We start from the raw sequence: 27,515 nt of genomic DNA, 5'->3' as shown, positions 1-27,515 counted from the left end.
GAAATCGTGTGGAGGACATATTTAATTTATTCAACAAACAGACGGCATTCCAATCGAGACAATCTTCTTGTAGACTTGTTTCTTTATTCATGTTAGGCATACTTCATACAGTTGGTGACCGAGCAAATGAAATTTGTAACAAAAAAGGCTTTACCTCATACTGTACTTTATGGAGAAAAGTTCAGAGTCAATAGAAGAGCGTAATATTTAGAAGGTGATTGTAGAACTGAAAGACAAATTTCCTGAATTATAGCAAATATTTGATAATGCTGCCAAAAGAAAAGAGGTTTTCAGACATTGCTCTGGCAAACATACTTCCAAGGCTAGCAACGATACATGGTATGATAATGCAGTCAAGGTACTATAAGTAAAGCCGAATACAAAGAGGCATTGATATGTGTCTTGCTGATAACATTTGCGACTAGAGTATTAGTATCATCAATATTGTAGTATTCGTAGGGTTAGATTTAGGTCATCAGATAGACAATCTAAAGATGTCCGAAGAACTACCCAGAAATCATCCTCTACAGGTAATGAACTAATGGCTAATACAGACGACTTTAATACTGAAGAGCAATCGCCCGTTCCTGACTATAGGAACGACCATTCAAGGTATTTATTGGTATTTTGATATTCTCGGAATTTCAACAATATTTTAAGTGTTTGATATATATGTTCAATAATTACAATGCTTATTTTTTGTTTGACTTCACCGTCCTGGCTGTTCTAAATTACTGTACTAGGCTTAGGTTATGATAAGTAGTTTACACTTGTGATTATTTTGTCCTGTAAATTTTTACTTTTCTTATCCTAACCAAAGCCGATATTTGCTTTAGACAGATGCGTATAATAAAACAGATATTTATTGGTTAAGATATAACTACATCTGTCATTTTTTTTTTTGTCAAAATACAAATTTGATTTGGAAGATCAATTGATAAATAATCTACTATTTTAAAATTAAACATATCATATGGGATGGCATCGTCTTAAGCAAATTGTGAACGTTGATTTTAAGCATCAGTTGCAATGTTATTGGGATATCATAAATAAGTGCCAACTGTTATTTACTGTTTATTGATTTATCTAATTGTTAAACTATCTGTGAGCGGCCAACCTATGTGGTCTTCCAAATGCTTCCATACAAGTTTTTAAACGCCCTTGTAAAACAACTGGTTGGTACACCTAATTTGATATAAGAAATGTCAGTTCAACTCTTATCAGGGACAAATTTACAAATCATCCGAACAATATTGCAGGCAAAGGACAGTTACTTATTCTTTTATAGCATGAGGTTAATTGTGTTTATTATATAGATGCCAAATATTTATGTATGAGTAACTTCAAAAAAAGTTATGGATTTCATTGAGGACTACGCCAGAGCATGGCTAAACGAAAAGTGCAACTGGACCCTGTGTCAGAATAGGTCAAAACGTCGCATTAATAAGTTGAAAAATTGTGAATGATCGACCAATGTCCGTTTTCAGAGACAAAGAGGCTGTGATATGCCTATCATCAATCACAATAAGTATGATGTTGTTCCTGTACACGAAGCTTCAGTAATATTGTCTTTGAATGTAAATCGTATTACAAATAGTGTCTTGTAAAAAGAATAAGGAATAGATGAGACTTAGTACTTCGGAAAATCTATATACAAAAACACATCATTTGACAAAGACGAGTTTTTGAGAAGGGGTAGGAGGTTCCTGATCCCGAGATCCCGGGCTTAATAACACGAAATCCCGAGGTCCCGAATTTAAATAAATCTAAATCCCGACATCCCGAAATTCGAAAATAGATTCGAGCTTAAAAACACCCGATCTCGGAGTCCCGATAAAGGTCCTATCCCCCCTCTTTTGACGAATCGTAAAGTCCTTCGCCTGCATATGGAATATACAATTCAAAACAGCATGCAACAACTTATTAGTCTATAAAAGGCACAAGTGTCTGATCAGGAAGTTGAAGAATCAGGGGTATGTCAAAGAACGTCTCGTCCTTTTTCTTAAATAGGTTCATCGGCAGGTTTAAAGTCCGCGTTGATAATTAACAGATGGTATTGAAGTATTCATTCTTTATTCTGAAGTTGTTTAACATCTGTAACAATATTTTATAGTATACCTTTATTAATTTTTATGAAAAATACTTATATCTAAGTCTGGTTTTGAGGTGGTATTCATTTGACGTGGGCTCTGTACTTATACATCTCGTCTTTGTGTTATTGTTTAATGACATATACATATAGGTAGATGTGGCATGAGAGACAATGAGACAACTCTCCGTCCAAGTCACAATTTGAAAAAGTAAACCATTATAGGTCAAAGTAAGGTCATCAACACTGAGGGAGCATTGGCTCACACCGGAAAGCAAAAAGTAAAATTACAAATATACTGGTACATGATGGAAGTAAATTAATTACTTTCTGTGTATCTGCACTTTCGTATGAAATCTACGATTTTCCGGATTTTTGTTACTCACACCCCATCACACTTCCTGGTACTTTAAATTGCAAAAGGGAGATAAAAGGTGTCGAAGAAATAGTACTTCGCGCTCAATCTGTAGTCACTCAATAACGATCCTGTATATGATGAAAACATTATATATATTTATATATATATTGATGTATCCATCGGATCGCCATCAATGATGATGATTCATGGCTGTGTACATTATGTATATACAACTCGTCTAAACATCAACCCACCAATGATGGTGATACATGGCTGTGTACATTATGTATATACAACTCGTCTAAACATCAACCCAATATACATAATGTACACAGCCATTGTATATACATAATGTACACAAGTTGGGTTGATGTTTAGACGAGTTGTATATACATAATGTACACAGCCATGTATCACCATCATTGATGGCTTGTGATACATGGCTGTGTACATTATGTATATACAACTCGTCTAAACATTTAGACGAGTTGTATATACATAATGTACACAGCCATGTATCACCATCATTGATGGCTTGTGATACATTGCTGTGTACATTATGTATATACAACTCGTCTAAACATCAACCCAACAATGTGGGTTGATGTTTAGACGAGTTGTATATACATAATGTACACATCCATATATCACCATCATTGATGGCGATCTGTTGTAGAGTTGTCACTGACTCAGACGTACTTATGAATATAATTATTTTCTGTGACTGTATCTTGCATTAATGTGTACGATCCTTTACTATAGATAATTGAGCTGATCTGTAACAATAACATCTCCATGCCTTATATATCAAGTATCGTAGTACGCCGCTAGATTAAAACTGACGAGGAAAGGTAACACACGGCCACTGAAAGCTTTATTATTGTAGAGTCCAGGTGGTCGTGTGGTCTAGCGGGACGGCTGCAGTGCAGGCGATTTGGTGTCACGACATCACAGTAGCATGGGTTCGAATCCCGGCGAGGGAAGAACAAAAAAGTTGCTTTCGCAAATTTACAGATCTAACATTGTTGGGTTGATGTTTAGACGAGTTTATATATGCATAAAAGTAAATTAACAAACATTCAAATATATCAAAACAATGGATAACAATCGTCATATACCTACCTGACTTGATATAGTCATTTCTAATGTAGAGCATGGTGGATTACACTTTGTTACACAACTAGCTCAACCTCTTACTTTTATGACAGTCGCATTAATTTTCATTATAATGGCAAAGATGTGTGAAATAACCAAACTCCGGGCTCATGATTTCTTTTTCAAAAAACTACGCTTAACCATTGTATTTTTTTACAGACATAACAGGTAAAAATGTCATAAGAGGGGTACAGCAGTTCAGTTTATAATCTTAATCACCAGAAATACAAACTAATATGTCAACAAAGAAAAACAAAAAAGCATAGCCAAACACGGATAAAAAAAAAATCAAAACTTCACTATAGCACAATAACGGGATATATGAGTACCGAGCCACGTCAAATGAATATCATCAGCTAAGCAGTAAAAGTAATAATTAACAAAGACATGTAAAAGAATATTATATCTCATTATTGAGATTATATTACGTCCTTATATATAATATATACTTCAAGACCATCGTGTCTTATTTGTGAAGTTGATACGGATTGTTTATAATATATAGCTTAAGAAAGGGACATGTTCTTTGGTATGTTCATAGTTCGTCAAATTTCTGCTGAGATACTAGTGACGTTTTTTACAAAGTTTGAGAAGCAGCTGCAAGCTCTAAAATACCGAATGAGCTCGGATATGAATATCCCACCAGTCAAACTTACCGGAATTAGACCGAAATTGTTTTGCCAAGTTTTTGTAGAAATCTGCATCCTGTTATATAAAGTTACTATAGCACAAAAATGGGAAATGCCAGGACCAAAGTCACCGTTTCAGGGTTTTTTAGTCATTTTAAGTGCCATTTTTTCGAGGTTGCCTCATCAGACACCGACAGACATGTTCGATGTATATTTGAAAAGGAAGGAAACCACAAGTGTTGTGCAGGTACATGTACCCAAGTCTTAATCTAAGTACTACTAACCTACTGTTCTTTATCACTCCGGTTCGGGGAGGAAAATATGGTACTCTGACGTGGGTGTGTAAACTGTAATTTTATAACGTGTCTGTCTGAATATGTGCAAAATAATTTATGAAAACTATATTCAAACTTTATTTTAAAAAACCTGTAATCTGTAAATGCAAATTTTTAAAGAATAGACCCATAATTTATTAGAGACCTTTAATACAACTATTGAGATTGAGGTTGGGGCAACAGTGGTATATGGTAAAATGGAGCGAACACAGATGGGGGTGGGCAAGTAGTGAAAAAACAAGGTTGAAATTGAAAGAAGAGGCAAGTAAGATGAAAAAGGGGTACCGAGGATGCGGGGAGCAACGGCTAAAGCGGTTGTAATCACAGGTATTAGGTACGCCTACCACCTCACTTATTAATAAGTCTCTTAATTTATAAAAATCAGATAGGCCAGATATAAATAAGCCCCCTGCAGCTTTTCTTTTGATTTAAACTGTTGGTTTCTTTTAATGCAATGTGTTTGTTTAAGATCGTTAAACGCAAATGATATCCCCTCTCTTATCAGGCTCCGAATTTATAATAAAAGAAATAAACTGCCCCCTGCTGCTTTGCTTTTGATTATTGTGGGTTTTTAAATGTAGTGAGTGATGCCTTTGCCCGACTAGTAAACGTCTTTGGCTGACTAAATAGATGACGATGTTCAATTACCTCTACCTGTCATATTGAGAATAATTGATGAAAATCAAATTCCTATTGCATTCACACCTTATATAATTCTTAAAACATCCTGCAAAACATTAAAGCTTTAGCTCAACAACTGTAGGAGATCGCCAAACAAATCGTGTATCGATATATATCTGAATGTACAAAGTAACAGACAATGGGACACTTGTGGCAGCGGCATGTAAACACACCCCTGGCCTTACCATAATATAACAATATAGGGTGAAGGGTAATTGAAGCAAAATTAAAGCATGTAAAATTAGGTGAAAGTGAGGCACTAGTCTTTTATTAGACTGGCATGTGTGTTTCAGGTTGTTGGTGAGGAATATGACATACCCGTTTTGACAGAGGAGGATATGCAGGGAAATTGTGGGAAGAAGAAAAGATTATACACTTGGGTTAAGAATTGCTTAAGGAGCCCACAGTTTCCTAACTCAAGCATGTTGAGTGAGTACATGTAGGTTGATGAGATTATTTGTAAAAATGGGAAATGCTTATTGTTGACACTCTTATGATTGTCATATATATATATATATGCAGTCTGATTGAAGTATCCCTCAAATCGATTCTTTATTATTTTTCTAAAATGTGACATAGCAAAAAAGGTAAAGCAGTTCAAGCATTAACCCGCAAAGTGGAAAGGGATTAATATAAGTTGCAAAACTTGTTTCCCAATCCACTATAAATAAATATGTTTAAAATAAAAATAACTGTAAGGTAAACTCATAAAAAAAACGAGTCAAATAGTAAAAGGTATTTGATTGGATCAATACAACATTTGTAATTAAATCATGAGGACATCCATACAGCTTGATTCCTAATTCTGATCACAAAAGAGACATATATTATGTATATTTTTTAAATCTTTCTATTGTTACAAATGTATTTCATTCACTTTTTTAACTTGTATTTAAACATGGTAGAACATCATCAAAGATCATTTTTGGTGGGAAAATAATCCGTACCGTGCAGGTGTAGTTGGTATATTGGTACTAAGGTGAGGGAAATAGATAATTTCAAAAAAATGTCTTGTTTGTCATAGATTCAAGTACTGAGATATTAAAGTTAAAAAAAATGAGGCAAAGAAAGCCGTGACAGTTGTGTCATAAATTCCTAGTTCTGGAAGATGTTTTAACGGAATCCTATCAGAAAAGATAAGATAGTTTTAATGAAAAGAACAGCATCGATATATCTAAATATGAAAATACATGATCTGGCTTCCTTTGATGTTCTTGTTTTTGACAAGTGTCGTCTGAAGGAACTCAGAATCATGTGGCAACTTCTTCCTCTTTCGTATATCCATCCAATATTGGAGCACTTGTAAATAAATCCAATATATTGTTAAAAGAACTAAAAAATAGTCGAATAATTCTCCATTAGTAGAACAGTGAAATTACATCCACACATCTGTACACTAGCAATAACTAATTCAAATGTCCACTTATAATAGTTAAAATCTAAAAAAAAAAAAAAAATTCTAAAACTGAGGTTTTGATCTCCTTGACATTTCACTGTAGATGTGTAGATGTGTAATTCAGGAGGTTTATCATCGAGTAAAATTAATTATGGAATATCTGTGTATGATAAATACCTTTCAGCTTTGCATTTATAAATGTATTTACATTTAAGCTTGATGGTAGTTTTCTGTATTGTTTGACCTGAACACCCAAGAAGTAAAATATTTCCAGAAGAAGAAAATAATGGTATGTGATTAATACCACAACTATACAATGCAATTTGCAAAACGGCACATAGGAGCACCAGGACAGAGAGTTCAAAAATAATAAGAGAATACAACATTTGACAGGTACAACATCTTAATTGATATTTAACAAAGATATGGAAGAGTTTGTATTGTTGAGGTAGGCAATGAGTTCTATTCGATATACAAGACATATGCCCATGGTTGTCAATAGTTATCATGTCTGTAAAACCAGGGCAGCCATTTTGACAAACTTGTGAAACACAGTTGGTGACAGACAAATGACATATATATAACGAAACAAAAGTCTTAAGCCATCACGTCTATTAGGAAATACCTGAATTCCATTATATTGATAACAATGTGTGAACAAAACAAATAGACATAATAGGTGAAAATGTAGAAAATAGGGGTACAGCGGTCCACATTGTAGTATTATCTTAATCACTATAAAACAAGCAGATATATAAATAAACATTTATCATGACACAATAACGCGATGTTTAACTACAGAACCACGTCCCAGACAAAGCACATGAGCAAAAACGAAAAGACAAGAATACAAAAATGATAAAAGAACAATAACGACATATATAAGTACAGAGCGATGACATATGTAACCAAGAAACAGAAAAAGCATTTTAGCTTTTAAGTCACAACAAAAGGTAGGACAGTACCGTTTGTTTTTGGAAATAATTTTGATTCCTCAAATTAAAAAACGTCATCTCGAATGAACGAGGTTGGCAGTCGATTCCACTAAAACATGGTGCCAATTTTTCAAACAAACAAAAAATAAAAGAAAAGTTGCAACTTCAAAATGACACAAAAAGGCAATTATGGTGCGGGTATGCACAGACACAGTCATTGTCAAAAAGGCTATTTAGACTGCCATGGGTTGAATTCGTTTGCTGTATTGTTTTTAAGAGGAGGAAAAATCAGAAGAAATGTTCGTTTAATTTACATGATAAGACATTGATCATAATAAAAATGGTAAATATCAAATACTGAAACGCTTAAATTATCAATTAATTCGTATGAGCATGCCCAAGTTTATAACAGTGAATGTATTTTTAACTATATATTAACATGAGAAACTGACAGATTTGTTAACAAGTTTTCTGATCGGTATATTATGAGTGTGTACGGACACATCTCAAACTTTAAAAAAAACAACAGGAAAGGTAACAACTAAAAGGAAATTCAAATTAGCCGTGCGCTATGAGCATCTGTCGTATATACCGAAGAGATTGTTGAAGTTGTTATCCTCTCACAGGAACCAATTCAAGTTGAATTAGAAATAAATCTCTCCCAAGAACAAATTGACAAACTTACGGAACCACTGGTTGAAAATTTAGAACCAAATACTGTCGTGTTTCAGTGGATGTTCAAGCAGATCATGAAAATCAACCTATCAATATGTCTAACTTGTGCAAACAACCAGCAAATAACTTGATGGATAATGTGCTGAAACTTCTTGAGAACTTCACATTTACACCCATGATAAGAAATTGTAATGTAACATTCAATGTGAATTTGATTTCTAAGTGAAAGCTATCATAGTTACTTCAGTCTTTAATAGGCTGTCTGTTCGAATTTGTATAATGTTAAATTCCAGTTATTTCAATAAATACTTATTTTATAAACAGCTCTGTTTAACTCGGAGTTTGTCAAATATACGACAATTTGAAAACTTAAACTTAAAAAAATATTCATCAAGTGCAAACACTACTATTCGGTATAATAAAACAATCTTTTCCAATGCAGTTGCGACTAATGGGAGAACAAATGGGGTTTTGTCGTTAAGGTTGAGTTAATTCTTTGTGCACTCAATTCTTTGGCGCGATATTCCGAATTTAAAGAGTCCACACTGTGAAAAACTTTTGGATGTAAGAAATAACATGTTTTACGGACGTTTTACCAGTCGAGGAATCTGTACGCTTTTTTTCAGCAAGATGATAGCGATATAATCGTAACTTTTACTTGGTGGCATTACAGATTTTATGCATTCTGTGAACTCTGACAACTGGAAAAACATTATGTGTTGCTTGGCAGATAATATTTCATCTGTATGGAAAATTTAAAGGCAAATTATCTGAGCATAGGTTTAATTGTGGTCACTAAAATATTTGCATCAATAACAATGAAGCATGTAGATATAGTATACAGAAACGCCTTAAAAGTGTACATAACACAAATAACATAAAAAGGAACTATAAATGTAATTATTTATAAATGTTTCGGATAACAGGTATCCTTCATCCGTATATATGATTGTGATGTTGAATGAATCAATTATCGGTCTACTTAGATTAAGCTGTTACAATCTTGAAATTTATACAATAAAAAAGTCAAACCGAACATCAGGTAAGACGCTTACACCATTCTAAAAATTTGTTAAACACGACATAGGTTATATGACTAATTACATCAGAGAGTTCATAGTTATCAAAGGTACCAGGATTATAATTTAGTACGCCAGACGCGTGTTTCGTCTACAGAAGACTCATCAGTGACGCTCATATCAAAATATTTATAAAGCCAAACAAGTACAAAGTTGAAGAGCATTGAGGATCTAAAATTCCAAAAAGTTGTGCCAAATACGGCTAAGGTAATCTATGCCTGGGATAAGAAAATCCTTAGTTTTTCGTAAAATTCAAAGTTTTGAAAACAGGAAATTTATAAAAATGACCATATTATTGATATTCATGTCAACACCTAAATGTTGACTACTGGGCTGGTGATACCCTCGGGGACGAAACGTCCACCAGAAGTGGCATCGACCCAGTGGTGTAAATAGTTATCAAAGGTACCAGGATTATAATTTAGTACGCCAGACGCGCGTTTAGTTCAAATATATGCTTTAAAGAAAAATAATAATGTACGATATGAACTAGCACAATTCTGAAGCTTTAACGGTGTCGACAATTATGCTGTTACAAGAGAGATTGCGTCAAAAAATTTTCAAATAAACAGCACTGAACGGTGTATAAAATTTGTAAATATTTTAGATTTGACAACGGTAGTGTAGTTACATAAGAGTCTGTGATGTTTTAAACAAACGGCCGTTAAAATATAAAAATAAATTTTGACTAAAGTAAACAAGTTGAACGTGGCTTGTACTTATACATCCCTAAAAAATTTAAGCAATTTAAATAGTTATATTCAACAGATTTGTTTTAGAGATGAGTAAGGTAAAGAAATAGAAACAGAGACTGTAATAATAAGTAAATATATAACCCAGATGTGAAGGCATGGTGTCGAACTACATCTTTTCATTTATCCCATGTGGTGCCAAAGTTTCTTATCCAAAATCTTTCCCGAGTAAGTCTACCCTCCCTACACCAAGCAGAGTTGTGGTCAATGATTGTAATGGTCAGTCGATTGAGATCTGCCTTAGTGTGGCCAGGGGATCTTAAATGTCGACTAAGAGGAGTCTGGCTTGAATTGGTAGTCGCTACGATGGCCGTTCATTCGTTTGTGAAACGGCTGTTCTGACTCGCCAACATACTGTTTACCACATTTACACTGTAGGAGATACACAACATTTGTAGTCTTGCAATTAACATTGCTAAATATGGTGTATTCTGTACCAGTGGAGTGACTGTTAAAAGTCTGGGTAATCAGTATGTGTGTGCAAGTCAGACATCGTTTGTTTCCACAACCCTTACACGAGCCTGCTTGAGAGAATAACTCAGCTCTCACCAGCAAGTCTTTAAGGCTTTTGGGCCTACGGAAAGCCAGTACAGGTGGCTCGGGAAAGATCTTGGATAGTTTAGGATGTTTTTCGATATCTTTCCAACTTTTGCGGATAAGGTGAGATAAGTTGTCAAACTTTGGATGGTAAGTCAACACAAAAGGCATCCTCCTGTTGACCTTCTTGACTTTATATTGTAAAAGTTCATCTTGGCTGATGTTAGCACGAGATAAACCTTTATCAATGTCTTTTCTTTTAGCCCCGATGTTTTAGGTGACCGCGAAGTTCTTGTAGTCGTTTTTTGGCAGCATCGTTGGTGGAGCAAATCCTTTTTATTCGTATGGCCTGGCTGTAGGGAATGCTCTTGGTGCAATGTTTAGGGTGACAACTCAAAGGAGACAGATATTGATTTTTTTTGTAGATATAGTATACATATATATATATATGCTTTTTTTTCTTTTTCTTTTTTGTATGTGTCCTTTAATTGTTTTTTGTATTTATATGTTGTTCATTTCTTGTAATTAGTATACTTGTGCTTAAAAATGTAAATCTTCAGTAAAACGGAGGAAATAAAGAGAATCAATTGAAATTATGAAATTTAACGTAGATATTTCATGGCTAATTGTACTTTTCTCATACCATTAAGAAAAATGTCGACAAAAAGAGGAGTTCAATAGACAACTTTCGAGTTCGTTGCAAATCCGTCAAAAACTTTAGTTTTAGTGAACATCATTCGTGCGTTTAGGTGCGTCGTCACGTCCGTTCCTTTGTGGAGCGGTTGGTGGGGAAAATGATAATGGTCGGAAGGACACAGTTATCGTCCTTTGTGTTCGTTGTCTACCAATATAGTCCAAAGTGTGAACCGTGTATAACTTGCAACTTTTATTTGACACACTTTCACAATTTATTTCTTGATATTTAATGCATGAAATATTGAGTAGGAGGTGTAATTACATGTTAGAAAAATTAGATGCTGAATCTTTATGTTAAGTAGTGATTTGGACCATTAAAAAAAGGTTAAATTAAACTGAATTTTAGACCTTAACACAAAACTGCAATATTTTGAGTTAGAGCTAGTAGAATTTTCTATAAATTTGATATTATGTGTCCCACTAGTAGTACACAACACTGTAAAAAAAAAAAATTATTTGAATTTATTGTCGTATAAGAAATGCACTACAAAATAACTGTGTTCTCGGGCCTAATGCTATATTGCACGAATTACTCGGCAAAGTAACTTTTAACATTCCCATTTCGTGTATAATCCTGCTGGCCATGTAATTTCTGGAGACCTAAACATAGTCAATAACTACAAGTTTAGACAACTTTTGTCCAAGGATCCGAAATACAGAGAGCCACAGCCAATCAATTGGAAGCAGAACTTCAAAGCCACAAATCGGTTCTAATCCCCTTTGGTGTTAATCCAAAGGATGAAGATCTTCCATCCTTATATAACCCCCAAGGGCGACTTGGAATAGAAATATGGTCTTCTTCCGACCGGCAGTAAAACGCTTTCCGAAGTGAGGCGTCCGTTTGGCTGTGCGGGATGTATCAAGTTCGCAGTCACGTCCGGTCAGATTGGGGACGTTAAATCCGATGCTTCGTGTAAGGAGAGTGCCACGCTCTTTGCACGTTAAGAACCCTTGCAACAACTCTTTGAGGGGTCCGTAGATGGCCTGTTGCAAGGCAAAATTTCTGTCCTTATCCAATATACCCTCATTTTCCAGTGACAATCCAAATTCCCCCGACCATCATCCCGGATGGACTCTTCTTATTTCAAGACCTACCTATAATATTTATTGTGAACTTGTTCTCGTACTGAATATGCATGAAATATTTGCCACTGGACGTTAAGCAATTAACAATCAATCAATCCATCCATCCTTATATTGGATTCCTAAGCTTCACAAGCATCCTTATAAGGAAAGGTATATTGCAGGTTCTTCCAAGTGTTGCACTAAAATCCCTTTCTAAAGTTCTTACTGTCATACTCACTACAGTCAAAGAAGGATATCAGAAATATTCCGAAACGGCATATTCAAGAAGTGGTTTTAATCAGATGTGGATACTGAAAAATTCAAAAGAGTTATTGGTGAATTTACAATCTCAATCAGTAAAACATTGTACCAATATAAAACCTTTGATTTTTCAACTCTTTATACCACTATTCTACATACTAAACTTAAAAAGCTCGACTGAAAAAAAACTCTTCAGCTTATGTTTCTTTAACAAAAAGGACACTAGACGTTTTAAATATCTAGTTTTGAGCTAGAATTCAGCTTACATTGTGAAAAATCATACAGTCAAGGAGAAAATATACCGACGAGGATATCACTGCCATGCTGGACTTTTTAATTGACAACATATTTGTTGAATTTGGAGGTTTGGTCTTCCAACAGACTATTGGAATCCCAATGGTACCAATTGTGCTCCTCTACTTGCAGATTTGTTTTTATATTCTTATGAAGCAGAATTTATCCAAAGGCTTGTACAGAAAGGAGAAAAGAAATTAGCCGATTCTTTTAATTTCACCTTTCAATATATTGATGATGTACTGTCTCTTAAAAATAATAGATTCAGTGATAACTTACATTTAATATATCCGAGTGAACTTGAAATGAAAGATACTACCGACACAGATAAATCTGCTTCATATTAAGACATTTTTTCTCGAAATGACTACTGATTGTAGGTTGAATACCAAAATTTATGACAAACGTGATGATTTTAATTTTCCTATAGTTAACTTTCCATTTCTGTGTAGCAACATCCCAGCGGCACTAGCATATGGAGTATATGTGTCTCAATTGATACGTTACTCTAGAGCTAGCTCAAAATACGTTGATTTTGTTGAACGAGGAATACTGCTTTCTCAAAAAATTCTAAGACAGGGCTATGAACCAATCAAATTAAGGTCATGACCACTCAAGAAATTTTACGGTCGCTATCATGAGCTGATTGGCCATTATGACAAAAGTCATAATCAGAAATTATATCTTGATATTCTTCCTCCGTCATATATAAGAACCTTCCCTCATTACCGAACTGAACACAGAAATAACACGACGGTGCAGGAAATGCTTACCCTTCCGGAGCACCTGATTTCACTCCCGGTTTTTAGTGGAGTTCGTGTTGTTTCCTAATTATTATTTATAACTGTTGATGTAAATATCCTTTGGTTTTGATTGTTAATGTCTTCTTATGAATGATATTCAGCACTGATATCATAAGGTAGCAATACACAGTTAGAACTTTAGTTTCGCTTTATGATCATTGTGAATTTTTTTAATATGAAAGTTTTTGTACTATAAATAAAGGCAACAGTAGTATACCGCTGTTCAAAACTCATAAATCCATGGACAAAAAACAAAATCGGGGTAACAAACTAAAACTGAGGGAAACGCATTAAATATAAGAGGAGAACAACGACACAACGTTAAAATGTAACACACACAGAAACGGACTAAGCATTAGACAAAATCCTATGAGAATAACAAATATATTATCAAAACCAAATACATGAATTTGGGATAGACAAGCACCGTGATATTAATGATATTATTTTATTCATTAAAAAAAAATGGCATGCTTATTTTTCTGAAATCTTCATTAAATCCAATAACAATTCAAATTGTAAGTTTAACTGGTGGAAAATATATGTATAGATCTTCCTGTGGACTGTTTAACTTGTTTACTAGCACGTTTAAATTTGACTCAGTGTCGGTCTAGTACAGAGGAGACATATTTTGATATTACAGTATTTGCCACTGCACATTGGACACTATTTCATCATAATCGTCGTCAGCTCAGAATATTTTGTCATATTCTTGGAACATTTAATTCAATTGCAATTAATTTAAGTATGAATAAATGGTAACAATCCCATTGAGGAATGTCAGTATATTAAGAATACTCTTCTTGAGGTACAAAAAGTAAAATCACAAAAATACTGAACTCAGAGGAAAATCAAATCGAAAAGTCCCTAATCATATAGCAAAATCAAACGAAAAAACACATAAAAAACGAATGGACAACAACTGTCATATTCCTGACTTGGTACAGGCACTACAAAAGTCAAAAAGTCTGAAAAGACCAGTTTTTGTCTTGATTTGCATGAACTTTTACTCGACATTCTCCAAAAGTATGACTTGTGTCTTAATTTTTCTTGACAAAATCTCATTTATATCAAATTTGTATGAAATTTACTCGACATATTCTTGACATTCTGAATATAGTCGGAAAATTTCTTGACATATTCTTGACATTTGAAAACTGTCTTGAAATTTCTCGACATTCTTATTTTTTCTCAGTATGGCTTGACATATTCTGAACATTTTGAATTGTGTCTTAAATTTACTTGACAGTTCTGAGTTTTACAAATCATGACCAATATTCATCATATAACTTTAATCTTTATTTCTCTTTACATAATATACTGTTGTTTTCAGTTACACTTCTTACAACAAAAATGAAAGTTAGACATGTGAAATTTGGTATCTAAATATTTTTACAAATGCATATATGGTATGAAATTTAATGTATAAAATAATTTCAATGTGGGTGTGTTGATTTAAAACAATCTAAATGCGGGTTTTTAAAAAATTACAAATTTTGATTCCTAAAACTCTTATTAATTAAATGATTTTAAAAACCCAATCATACTGTAGACATATTTCATTCTACATTCATAATATTCAAGGTTAATATGGTAAATATTCATTGTACAAAAATGTGGTTTATATAAATAACAAATTATGATGATATACAAATCATTCATTTAACAGAAGAACATTTGTGTAATGTCATTTGTTGAAAAATATATAAAGTATTACACATGGACAGGATGTTCCACACCCCAGAATACACGCCACTGTCAAAAAGAAATTACTGATTTACCTGTAATCAGCCATACAACTTATCAGTTGTCGACCATTCCAAAGATTAAAAGAAAATTATTATCTACTCCAGGAATGATAAAAAAAAAAGTATTCATAATGGGTCCCTTCTTTTTAGGAAGGAGTTATCACAAAATTTGTTTGATAAAAAATTATAAAATTCAACACTCACAATTTGTATAAAAAATGTTTATTGGTTGTTCTAAAACGTGAATAAGGTTTTTAAATCAAGATGAGAACAAATTCTTTGATCTACACGAAAGCCCCCCCCCCCCTTTTCTGGTCACATTTTAAAACTGCCTTCTAGACACCTATTTTAGTAAAGCAAATTTGACTGGCAGTTTTGCAAAATGGCAAAAATCTAAATGCTGTTTGTCAGTTACTTCCAAGTGAAAACAATTAATTATAGTACATTTAATAAAGATATATCAAAATTAAACTACATGGGGTATTATTCAGGGTATTCCAACTTAGGTGCACAAAAAGGGTATCTTACTATACCAAATTAATCCTTGATTCTGCAAAGTTTAGTTTAGCCATAATAAAAAGGAGTATATAAATGTAATAGAATGTCATAAACAGGTGCAGAATAGCTCCAGACACATTTCAGGCGAAATTTATACTGTTGAGATAGTGTCAAGACATATTTAAGACTGTCAAGTATGTGTCGAGACATATTCAATAATCAGACATTATTTAGAATGTCAAGAATACGTCAAGACACATTCAGACATTATTTAGAATGTCAAGAATACGTCAAGACACATTCAGACATTATTAAGAATGTCAAGAATATGTCAAGACAGATCGAGACAAATTCAAGACAGTCAAGAATTGGTCGAGACTAATCCAGACTCTTATCAGAGGATACAGGAAGTGTCGAGAAATTTTAAGACAATATTCATACTGTCAAGACACTTGTCAAGAAAAATCAAGAACCTTATTAGACAAATCAATACTATGTCAAGAATTTTTAAAAATTATTCATACAAATCATGAATGTCGAGTAAAAATTCATGCAAATTCAGACAAAAACTGGTCTTTTCAGACTTTTTGACTTTTGTAGTGAGGCATTTTCAAATGTAGAAAATGGTAGATTAAACCTGGTTTTATAGGCTAAACCTCTCACTTTGTACGACAGTCTCATCAAATTTCGTTATATTTACAATGATGCGTGAACTAAACAGACATTAATAAATAAAATAGTCAAAATATGGGTACAGCAGTCATCATCGTGTTACAATTCTCAAAGAAATAATTTCGCGTGTCTGACGTCAGAAAATTTATACGTCGCATATTTTTGTCGTTCACTTTATTTATACAAACAACTTTAAAATTTCACATGGACACTGTTAGCAAACAGGGTTAAAAAATCAAAAATATGTAAGAATTAATTTCAGAAATAGACCGAGATTTAAAATAGTACAAAAGTTCTATAGAATTTATAAGAATCCACAAATGGTTCATTCCACTACGAGATTAAATAATTTTGACGTTTGTGGTTCCACGTACTTTCTAATTTATAATAGAAATATAACATAATGACATATTATAGAACAATAAAATGCTGACATGATCTTTTTTAAAGTACAGAGTCACGTCATTAGAACCAAAGAAATAAAGTCGCATACACAAAACACAACAGCAAAAAAGACAGGATGTATAAGTACCGAGCCACGTTAATTGGATATCGAAAAAAACAATCCAACAGTAAAAGTAAAACAAAAGCACAAGCACTTATGATGTTGATTTATTGTTGCTTTTTATGTGTTAACAGACAAATATTTCGTGCATATTCCAGACAAAATCAAATTAAAACTAACACATTAAATATAATATGTTTTGAATGCTGGAAATTTGTATTACTACTAAAAAAGAGAATATATTGGATAAGGATCAGACATTTAATTTTGCAACATGCTACTAACGGACCCCTCAGGTTTGTGGTTGGGTTTGGTTTTTTTTGTAGACTTTTAACTTTTAACTGGGAGCATGACCCATTCCAAACACGAGACGTCGGTTACAATTTCCCCGTTCAAAATGGACCTGGCTAGGTATTTATACATCTCGCACAAGCCATCAGAAGCCTCACTTTTATAGCAAGGGATTTTTATCAAGAAGAACGAAGACGATAGAAGTCCACCTTTCTTTACCCCAGTAATTACGAAGAGTTTTTGCATGATTTTACTACATACATGTATGAAACATATATCATTTATTCTAACCATCGAAACAACATCTGATAAACAAATTTAATAATACTTTTAGATATTTGGATGATATTTTGGCTCTCAATAATGACGACTTCAGTATGTATATTAATGAAATTTATCCTGTTGAACTTACTTTAAATAAAGCTAATACTAACAATGACCACTGCCCTTTTCTCGATCTTGATATCTATATCACTAATGGAAAGCTGAATACTAAAATTTATGATAAAAGGGATGATTTTTCATTTCCTATCGTTAATTATCCGTTTTTAGATGGTGACGTTCCCTTGTCACCATCTTACGGTGTTTATATATCTCAACTTGTACGATTCGCTCGTGTATGTAACAATGTTTTAGATTTTAACGAGAGAAATTTATGTATTACTGAAAAATTATTACACCAGGGTTTTCGATATCACAAACTAGTCAAAACATTTACTAAATTTTATCATCGGTAAAAAGACATCATTCGTAAATTTAGCTCAACATGCAGACTTTTAATACGTTCAGGTATTTCACAGCCAATTTTTTATGGAAATATTCTTTATTAAGCACAAAGGTGTCAGTATTCACCTCAAAAACTTACAAAACCTTTGAATAGACTTATTAAGAAGGTATATAATTACGATACTGTTGTCAAGTCATTAAAGATTGCATATTTTGGCGTTAATATTGAGTCACTGATAAGGTCTTTGCATCGGAACTAAACACATTTATTCTAAAAACAGTTGTTGGCATGACACGGGTTATGTTCTTCTCATATATGTTATGATGGTATGATACTAAACCCCTAACGGGAAGGATTGTGCCTGATGTTCATATGATGAAATCATAATCTTTCAGTCAGTTTAATTGAAGTCTGGAGCTGGCATGTCAGTTAACTGCTAGTAGTCTGTTGTTATTTATGTATTATTGTCATTTTGTTTATTTTCTTTGGTTACACCTTCTGACATCAGACTCGGACTTCTCTTGAACTGAATTTTAATGTGTGTATTGTTATGCGTTTACTTTTCTACATTGGTTAGGGGTATAGGGGAAGGGTTGAGATCTCACAAACATGTTTAACCCCGCCGCATTTTTGCGCCTGTCCCAAGTCAGGAGCCTCTGGCCTTTGTTAGTCTTGTATTATTTTAATTTTAGTTTCTTGTGTACAATTTGGAAATTAGTATGGCGTTCATTATCACTGGACTAGTATATATTTGTTTAGGGGCCAGCTGAAGGACGCCTCCGGGTGCGGGAATTTCTCGCTACATTGAAGACCTGTTGGTGACCCTCTGCTGTTGTTTTTTTATTTGGTCGGGTTGTTGTCTCTTTGACACATTCCCCATTTCCATTCTCAATTTTATTAATAACTTTGCAAACCAAATTTATATTAATTAAGAAGTATATCATTCATAATTCTTACAATAAAAAATAAATATAATTACGTCTTTTTTTCAGTATAAGTGTCATTAAAATTTACAATGTCAACTCGAAATTTCCTAACTGCAATACTTAAAACTGGATGATTTTTGTGTTTCACTTATATTTAAAAAAAATATATGTTCTTTTGTACTAACATGATTGATAATAAATTAAAAAATAAAAAACAAAATTTGAACTCCAATGAAATTTCAAAATAGAAAGTCCCTAATCAAATGCTAGCTAGCTAAACCTCTCCCTTGTATGAAAGAGGGACAAAAGATACCAAAGGGACATTCAAACTCACAGATCAAAAATAATAAACTGACAACGGCCAGGCTAATAAAGAAAAAGACAAACAGACAATAATAGTACACAAGACACAACACAGAAAACTAAAGACTAAACAACACGAACCCCACCAAAAACTTGGGGTTATCTCATGTGCTCCTGAAGGTTAAGCAGATCAACATGTGGCACCCATCGTGTTGCTCGTATTATTACAAACCCGGAAAATAGTATAATTAGGTAGATCACATTCGTGAAAAGGGAACGTGATTGTAGTTACGACATTAGGAATGACAGTCGCATCAAATTCCATTATATTGACAACTATTTGTGAACAAAACAAACCCAACTAATATGGGGTACAGCAGTCGACATTGTAGTATAATCGTTATCACTAATACAACAAACAAACAAATATGTCGCAAAGTAGCACAGACAAAGAACACTAGCAAACATGAAAGACAAGAATACAAAATTTTTATAATAGCACACTGACGGGATGTATAAGTACAGAACTACGTCATATGTATCAAAGACCGACCGTGCGAGTGCTGTATAGCCAGTCAAGGTCGTTAATAACTTCTATTTGTTAACAAAGAAACACAAATAGGCATATATACAAAGCACATTAGCAAACATGAAAGACAAGAATACAAAATATTATCATAAAACAATGACGGAATGCATAAGTACAGAGCCACGTCATTAATAGCCAAAATGAAACACTATAAGGCATATGTAAGATAAGCAAAACTTATCATAGAACAATAACACAATGTCGGGATGTATATATATATGCAGTCAAGACAAATGAATATCACCAAAAACAGACTAAGCAAAAAAGTAATATCAATAAAAACAAATGAAATACTATATCACGCTATTAAAATGATAAACAACGCCAGTACCCAGAATGTATACTTCAAGACTATCGTGTATTATTTGTTTTGGTACCTGCCGATGAACTTTTTCAGAAACGGGACTCTTCTTATAATTACCGTTTTCCCTCATTTAGCTCTGTAAGTTTTGAAGTGTTAACACCTCATTGGCTTTCAAAAAATATTAGTTTGTTCGTTCCTGATGAATGTAAATCCATGAAAAAAAACGTGTTATTCTTTTTAAACTGCAACTAAAACGATTGATAGAATTTGTGAAACTTGTAACCTTGGTGTACTTCATACATGTATTTAGTTTCTTCATCTGATTGATGTTTTGGAGTTACTTTGACATGACATGGACTTTTATACACCCCCACTACCCTTTAAATTGAATGTACACGTTCTCAGAATCTTCCAATATAGATAACGTCATTGTGTATCCTTTAAATTTCTGGGGATTTTTTTGTAAATTCCGTTAGCAAATACTGGAATTTTGTAATTGTTTATCTTTTATATTGAAAGTTTATTTATTTATTTATATACAACTTTTTTTCTAAATTTTGACAATATAGTGCCATTGTGCAACTTATTTATTTTTTATCCGCTTTGTTTCAGCGAATGATATTTTTGGGCATACATTGTTTAAACCAGAAAGTTTTTCTGTAGTTTCCGTTCTAATGTTTTTCTGGTGTATAAATATCTTCTTTCGCCATAAGGAATTTTCTGAATAAAGCTATTTTCATGCACATTTATCCTCCTACATCAATAACAATTTTCATCAGATTGTTTTATTGTACTTGGAAAAAGATTGACAGTGACAAATGTAATTTGTTGCGCGGGATTATTTGCTATCTTCGTATATATAATTATGTTTTATAATTAATGTTGAACAAATAAAGTTTTATCATTAATGTTGAACAATTTATGTTTTTGCAGTATCGTCATTTATGGACGATTCGATACCTAAGGCTAGTATGTTTTCATGTTACTCTATGTATGTTTTGTATATAATAAATATTTAGCCCAATATTGTCTTCCTTTAGGAACACCTGCATCTGAAACATCTTGGCAACCCCGCATACACTGTGTCTATATAGCTTACATCTATGTTCTGTCATTTTGACCCTGGGGTAGATCACCTGTCATGTCCTTCATTTCTTCCAAAAAAAAGGGGGGGGTGAGTTGAGTGAGAAAATTCAGTTTTTCGACACTATCAATCAAATAATTTTTTCGATATTAAACACTATAAGTTATGGGGGAAATTTGCATTCAGAATAATATTTGTGTCATCTGCTTGACCAGTATAAAAAAAATTTTTCATCAAGTTGGTGATCAGAATATTAAAACAATACGACCCCCACCCAAATCTCACCTTGAAGTTAAATGATCGTTCTCAAGTTATGCTCGTCCTTTATATTAATAGTATTTGTGCATGTCAAGCAAAACAAAAAAATCAATCAACCCTCTTGTTCCTTGAAATAAAATAAAAAATGGAAAAGTATTGTATATAGTTATCCGACTGTTAATAGAGAATTTAATTTCGCAATCAACATTCTTACTCTGAAGGAATCATTTTTATTTTTAAAAAATTTGTACATGAACTAAAGTGGTTTTTGGAAACAAAAATGCCCAGTTAAGACCACCGCGCCATACTTCTCGTCGACAATATACTTCATCAAAATAGTTTAGAGGAAAGAGGAACAATCCATACTATCTGCTCCAGTATGTATGTATGTCTGTCTGTCTATTGCAATACAAATGTCCTTCAAGTAAGCTTTTAAAGTTACTAAAGTTATATAATATTACTGTTGCGGCGTCCATTCATGGAAACAGAACTCTATTATCCTTCTAATTAAAGTCAATTACGTAATGTTTTATTCCTTAGTTTGGGTGCACTCTCGTATAAATATCAAAAATAGTTCCACGCAAAGAAACATTCCATACCTAAATTGAATCCAAATACCATAAATTTCTGTATAACAGAGTGTATCACCGATATCCGTCATACATAAATCTTTAAACAAGTTAATTAAAACACTTTTATCTTAGTTCACTGCTGCTATTAGACTAATAAGTTCCAAATGAAAACATGCAATACTTAATTTCCTAAAACAAGGAGTTTTAAAACTGTTTCATTGCAAAATTATATGAAAATCGTCGCCACAATATCGTGAATTAAGTTTGACACAGCAAGGAAGGAGATAATGAATGATAACATACAATAGTAAAAACAATTAATGTCACGAATGTTTTCTCGTTTTCAGTACAGTAAATTTGAATATGTGACAATAGTATCAGTCTATTAGGCCATGCAAAATTAATTCTTTAACTTTCTTTATAGTTTATGAGATAAGAATTGTATGTTTTCTATTAAGAAATAAGAATAAGAATTTTATTAGTCTAAAATCCAAACAATAGAATTGTTACTAAAATACAAAACAAAAAGAAACAAACAGACAGGCATATTAATTACAAAACGATAGACATTAAACACTACAAACATGTAGCATTGAAAGAAAAACAAAAATATAGATTATTAATATTAATTATAATACTATTTTTGACAGAATTTAAGGAGACATAATTTGAAGTACCCCGATTAGTTTGTCAAATTTTATTAAGCTCTTGGACTGACAAGGAGGTAAACAATAAAATGCGAAGTGATTCGTACGAATTCTCGAGAACATGAGTGATTTTTTAAAAGCAAAAGGGAAAGGCAGCAATCAATGACAACTTCTTAATTACAGCCTCGTTAACTGTTAAAAGGCACACATATAATGTTGCGTGGTAAAACATGTTTATGTGAGGTAAACCGTCCCCTCGCCTGTCATAGTGTGGTATAACAGCACAACAAAAACTGTAAAATTCGTTGGAAATGGTTTACTCATTAATTTGTCACGGATCACAATTAACATCAATATTGATTAAACCATTAATTCCATATAGAAATTTATGGTAATTACTTATTCATTATTGATTATAATTATTTATTTATTAACCTCTTAATTTGATGTTTTGTTTTATTTTTTTATTTATTTATTATTTGTTCAGTTATTTATTTACTCTCTTTCCTTTTTTGTAATGTCTTAATCTATGTGTACTTATTTTTATTTTATCACAATAATTTCAAATAAAATTATTTGATACCGTTGTTAATTTCTATTATTATTTATTATTATAAGTATTATTGTATTGTTGATTTATGTGAATCTTCAATTGTAATAAATTCCGATAATCTCAAAGGTAAAATAACGTGTGTATGTTCTCCATCGAGTCTTCCTATCTTGTGATCCTTGCGAACTGATTGCTAGACAGACGATTACTGGCGGGGAGAGGATGTTCAGTAAGAATGCCAGGTTAGACTTTATTCGCCTTTTACCGGGCTCTCACATGGCACACAAAGATAGAAATGGTTTCCTGAAAACGTGATTATCATTGAAGATATTGGTAACATAAAACAAGTATAAAATGGTACCTGTTCATGTACACATTCTAAATTGCGCTCGGCCGTATGTACTTTTTGCTCTATAATCACCAATTTGTATTAGATGCAAAATTTTTAAAAAAGAAAAAATTAAGAATTTCCACATTGATAAAAGAGGGACGAAAGATACCAAAGGGACAGTCAAACTCATAAATCTAAAACAAACTGACAACGCCATGGCTAAAAATGAAAAAGACAAACAGAAAAACAATAGCACACACGACACAACATAGAAAACTAAAGAATAAACAACACGAACCCCACCAAAAACTAGGGGTGATCTCAGGTGCTCCGGAAGGGTAAGCAGATCCTGCTCCACATGTGGCACCCGTCGTGTTGCTTATGTGATTACAAATCCGGTAAATAGTCTAATTCGGTAGGTCACATTCATGAATGGGAAGGGGATTGTAGTTACGACGTAAGGAACATATCCGATATCATTTGTGAAACGGTTATTCCATAACGGTCAACCAACTCGTGATGGCGTCCGTAAAATTTACGAAGGGATGATTTCAACTTCACCATTTGGAACTCTTGGTTTAATAGCTTCCTTGTGAGCAGTAACCCTCTATGAAGAAAATCATGATAGGAAATGCAAGCACGGGAATATCGTATCAATTGGGAGATATATACCCCGTATGCAGGTGCTGCTGGAATGTTGCTACTTAGGAATGGAAAGTTCACAATTGGAAAGCTGAAATCATCTCTTTTGTCGTAAAGTTTTGTTTTCAACCGACCCTCATTGTCAATTTCTCGATGTAAGTCAAGATATGAAGCCGACTTAACTGTATCTGTAGTATCCTTTATCTCCAATTCGATGGGATAGATGCGTTCCACATAGTCACCAAATTTTGAATTGTTTAGTGAAAGAACGTCATCTATATAGCGGAAAGTAGAGTTAAAGGATATTGCTAACTTCTTATCTTTCTTCCTACAAAATGACATTTTATTCTTTATTTTTATCTGTTTTGAAATTATTTCATTTTAAAATTACGTTATTCACAAGTCACAGATGGGGACAGACGTCTTAAAATACGGCGATTAGTTATACTATAACTGTTCCTTTTTAAGTTATTATAGTTTTCTTGTATTGTTTAGCTTTGTAAATTATTGTTAATATTGATACGTGCTAAAATTTACATAGTTATACTAAAGCACATAAGTATCATTTATATCAGGAACTCTGAAAAATACAATCCCCTCCAAAAAAAATTAATATAAGGTTACTGTAGTCCAAATATTTTACCTGTAATAAATTCCCCTGAATTATTAATCAATCTGTATAAAACATAAATTCTACCCTTGAACTGAATCAGACAGTTCTACCATAGAACAGATTCTAGGATGGAAAATTATAAACGGGTCTATTCTGAATGTTCTAAGAGAGATAACTCTAAAATGTGTTGTATGAAGTGGTACACGTTTGTTTGAAGTTAAATTGCTAATTCTAAAGCTACCTGAGTGTGTAAAGTTTGGTACTCTATTGTTTCTTTTCATTTTTGCCATGATACTTTCTAGCTGCCTTTAACTCATTATTTAAGTTATCCTCTTTGTTGTCTTCTCTGTACCATTGTAAAAATGTACAATATGATTACCTAATTTAAATATCAAATAGATGAACAACTTTAAGACTTGCTGGACACCGATTTTTTTTTTTAATATAAAATTTATAAAATACTTTGAATTATACCCTTTAACGACACATATTTCTACAATAAGATGTAAATCCTTCTTCGGTTTTCTATAAGAAAATTGTTAATTTATAATAATAACTGAGACAAATAGCAACGGTACTTTAAATAAGCACTCTAATGGTACTTTTAAATTTAGCACATAATTTGATTGGTATTGGCTTCCATTAATATCAATGTGTTCATAGTGTCCCTTTGGAAGAATTAATTGTAGTCACTTTGTGGACATTGATGAATTATTAATTTTGATATATGATATAGTATTCAAGATAACACCTTTTGATTGATTTCCCAGTATCTTCTTAGTTAGTCATATTATATAGTAAACATTTTGAAAATAGAACAATTTACTGACCTGTGGAAGTTCATTATTATGTAAATTAGTTTAAGTACAGAATTGAATCAGTAAAGTCGTGCATCCTCAAGATTCCTATAATCATTGCACTTTAGTAAGAAAGCAAGGGGACATATTGCTGTTTTTGCTTTCTCAAAATGAATACTGTTATTTATATTATATCTGATTGTGTTTCAGGTGATTGTTGTACAGGGCATAGTTCTACATAATGACATTCAAACACTTTACGAATCTCTCACAAACGTATCAAAACATATTAAACCGAGGATAAACCAATCACAACCTGTTAATGTGGATGTTATGTTTGCTATGAATACAATACAAGATTACGATGAAATTTCTGGAAACTTAGTTTTTACTGCATCTTTTGCTTTCTTTTGGAAGGACGAATTCAAGATGTGGAATCCCTTGAATTATAATGGAATTATAAACACCCAATTGCCTATTATGAAAACGTGGGTACCTGCTCTTGTTCTTCGGAATGGTGTGAACCAGAACTCTTTGTTCACGTTCAGTAACATGATGGATATCGAAACTACTATGGTAACATACACTGCCGATGGGGGTGCCATTTTAAACATTTTCGGACAGTATCAAATCACATGTGACTCAGATGTTACACGTTATCCCTACGATGAACATAGGTGTATAATAAGTGTGTGGACTCCTGACGTATTGAGTGGAATGACGTTGTCTACAGTAAGAGGAATGGTTTTCGGTGCATCAATTGGAAATGCTGAATGGGCTATACCATTAACTTCTGTAAATGTATATCATAGGAATCAAACACTCCACTTGATGGAGTTTTAATTTAACAGCAGATGAAATAGGATTTTCGTTTACGATCAAACGAGAATATCTATTCCCATTTTTAAACATTATCTTACCAATAATTATTCTGATGTTTAGCCATTGTTTAGTTTTCTTTCTGCCTGTTGTGTCCGGCGAAAGAACCTCGTTTTCATTTACACTACTTTTAACATTTGTAGTGTACATGACTGCAGCTTTAGAACAACTTCCACCAAGCAACAATATCTCTATTTTCAACATATTTTTGTTCCATCAGTTCGTATTCAGCATTCATATAACAATATTAGTAGTCTTCAGTATCCAGATATTTTATAAAGACAAGGACTCAATTAACTGTGGTGCCCCGTTCAAAGTCATTTTGTTTCTGTATCATTGTTCTTGTAAAATTTGCTTCCGGAAGAAAAGGATTGTTGATAAATGTACGAGCCATCAGAGCGTGTACGATACCAATGCAAATCATTCGTGGAAGAAAGTGTCTATCTTTTTTGATAAATTATGTTTGTTTTACTTTTTTGTTAGCTGTGTAGTGCAGCTCATTGTGTATGGATTTCTTGTACCAAACTTATAAAGATTTATCCAACAATCTATTAACATAAATGCTCTGATTTTATGTTGTGCTTGCTTCTATTTGAATGTTTTTATATTGGACTGATTATATCATTTCAAATCGTTGATATTTGCGTTTATATTATTAGCTCACTTGGCCCAAATGGGACAAGTGAGATTTTCTCATCACTTGGCGTCCGTCTTCGTTGTTGTCCGTTAACTTACACAAAAATTCAAATCTCCTCTGAAACTATTAGGCCATATTTAACCAAACGTGGCCACAATCATTATATGAGTATTTAATTTTAAAATGTGTCGGGTGAACCAGC

General features: G+C 32.9%; 1 protein-coding gene across 1 annotated transcript; it reads left to right on the top strand.

Annotated features, from left to right (window-relative positions):
- Positions 1-494: 494 nt before the first annotated feature.
- Positions 495-26,640, top strand: LOC139510760 (acetylcholine receptor subunit alpha-type acr-16-like). The gene is made up of 2 exons (XM_071297288.1): positions 495-530; positions 26,008-26,640. Exons 1-2 carry the CDS (start codon positions 495-497, stop codon positions 26,638-26,640), a joined length of 669 nt encoding a protein of 222 aa, XP_071153389.1.
- The last annotated feature ends 875 nt before the right edge of the window (positions 26,641-27,515 follow it).

Source organism: Mytilus edulis, chromosome 2, assembly GCF_963676685.1.
Source record: "Mytilus edulis chromosome 2, xbMytEdul2.2, whole genome shotgun sequence".
NCBI classification, from domain to species: domain Eukaryota; kingdom Metazoa; phylum Mollusca; class Bivalvia; order Mytilida; family Mytilidae; genus Mytilus; species Mytilus edulis.
Note: the sequence above shows the minus strand (reverse complement) of the source record. Positions and strands in the feature narration are given on the sequence as shown.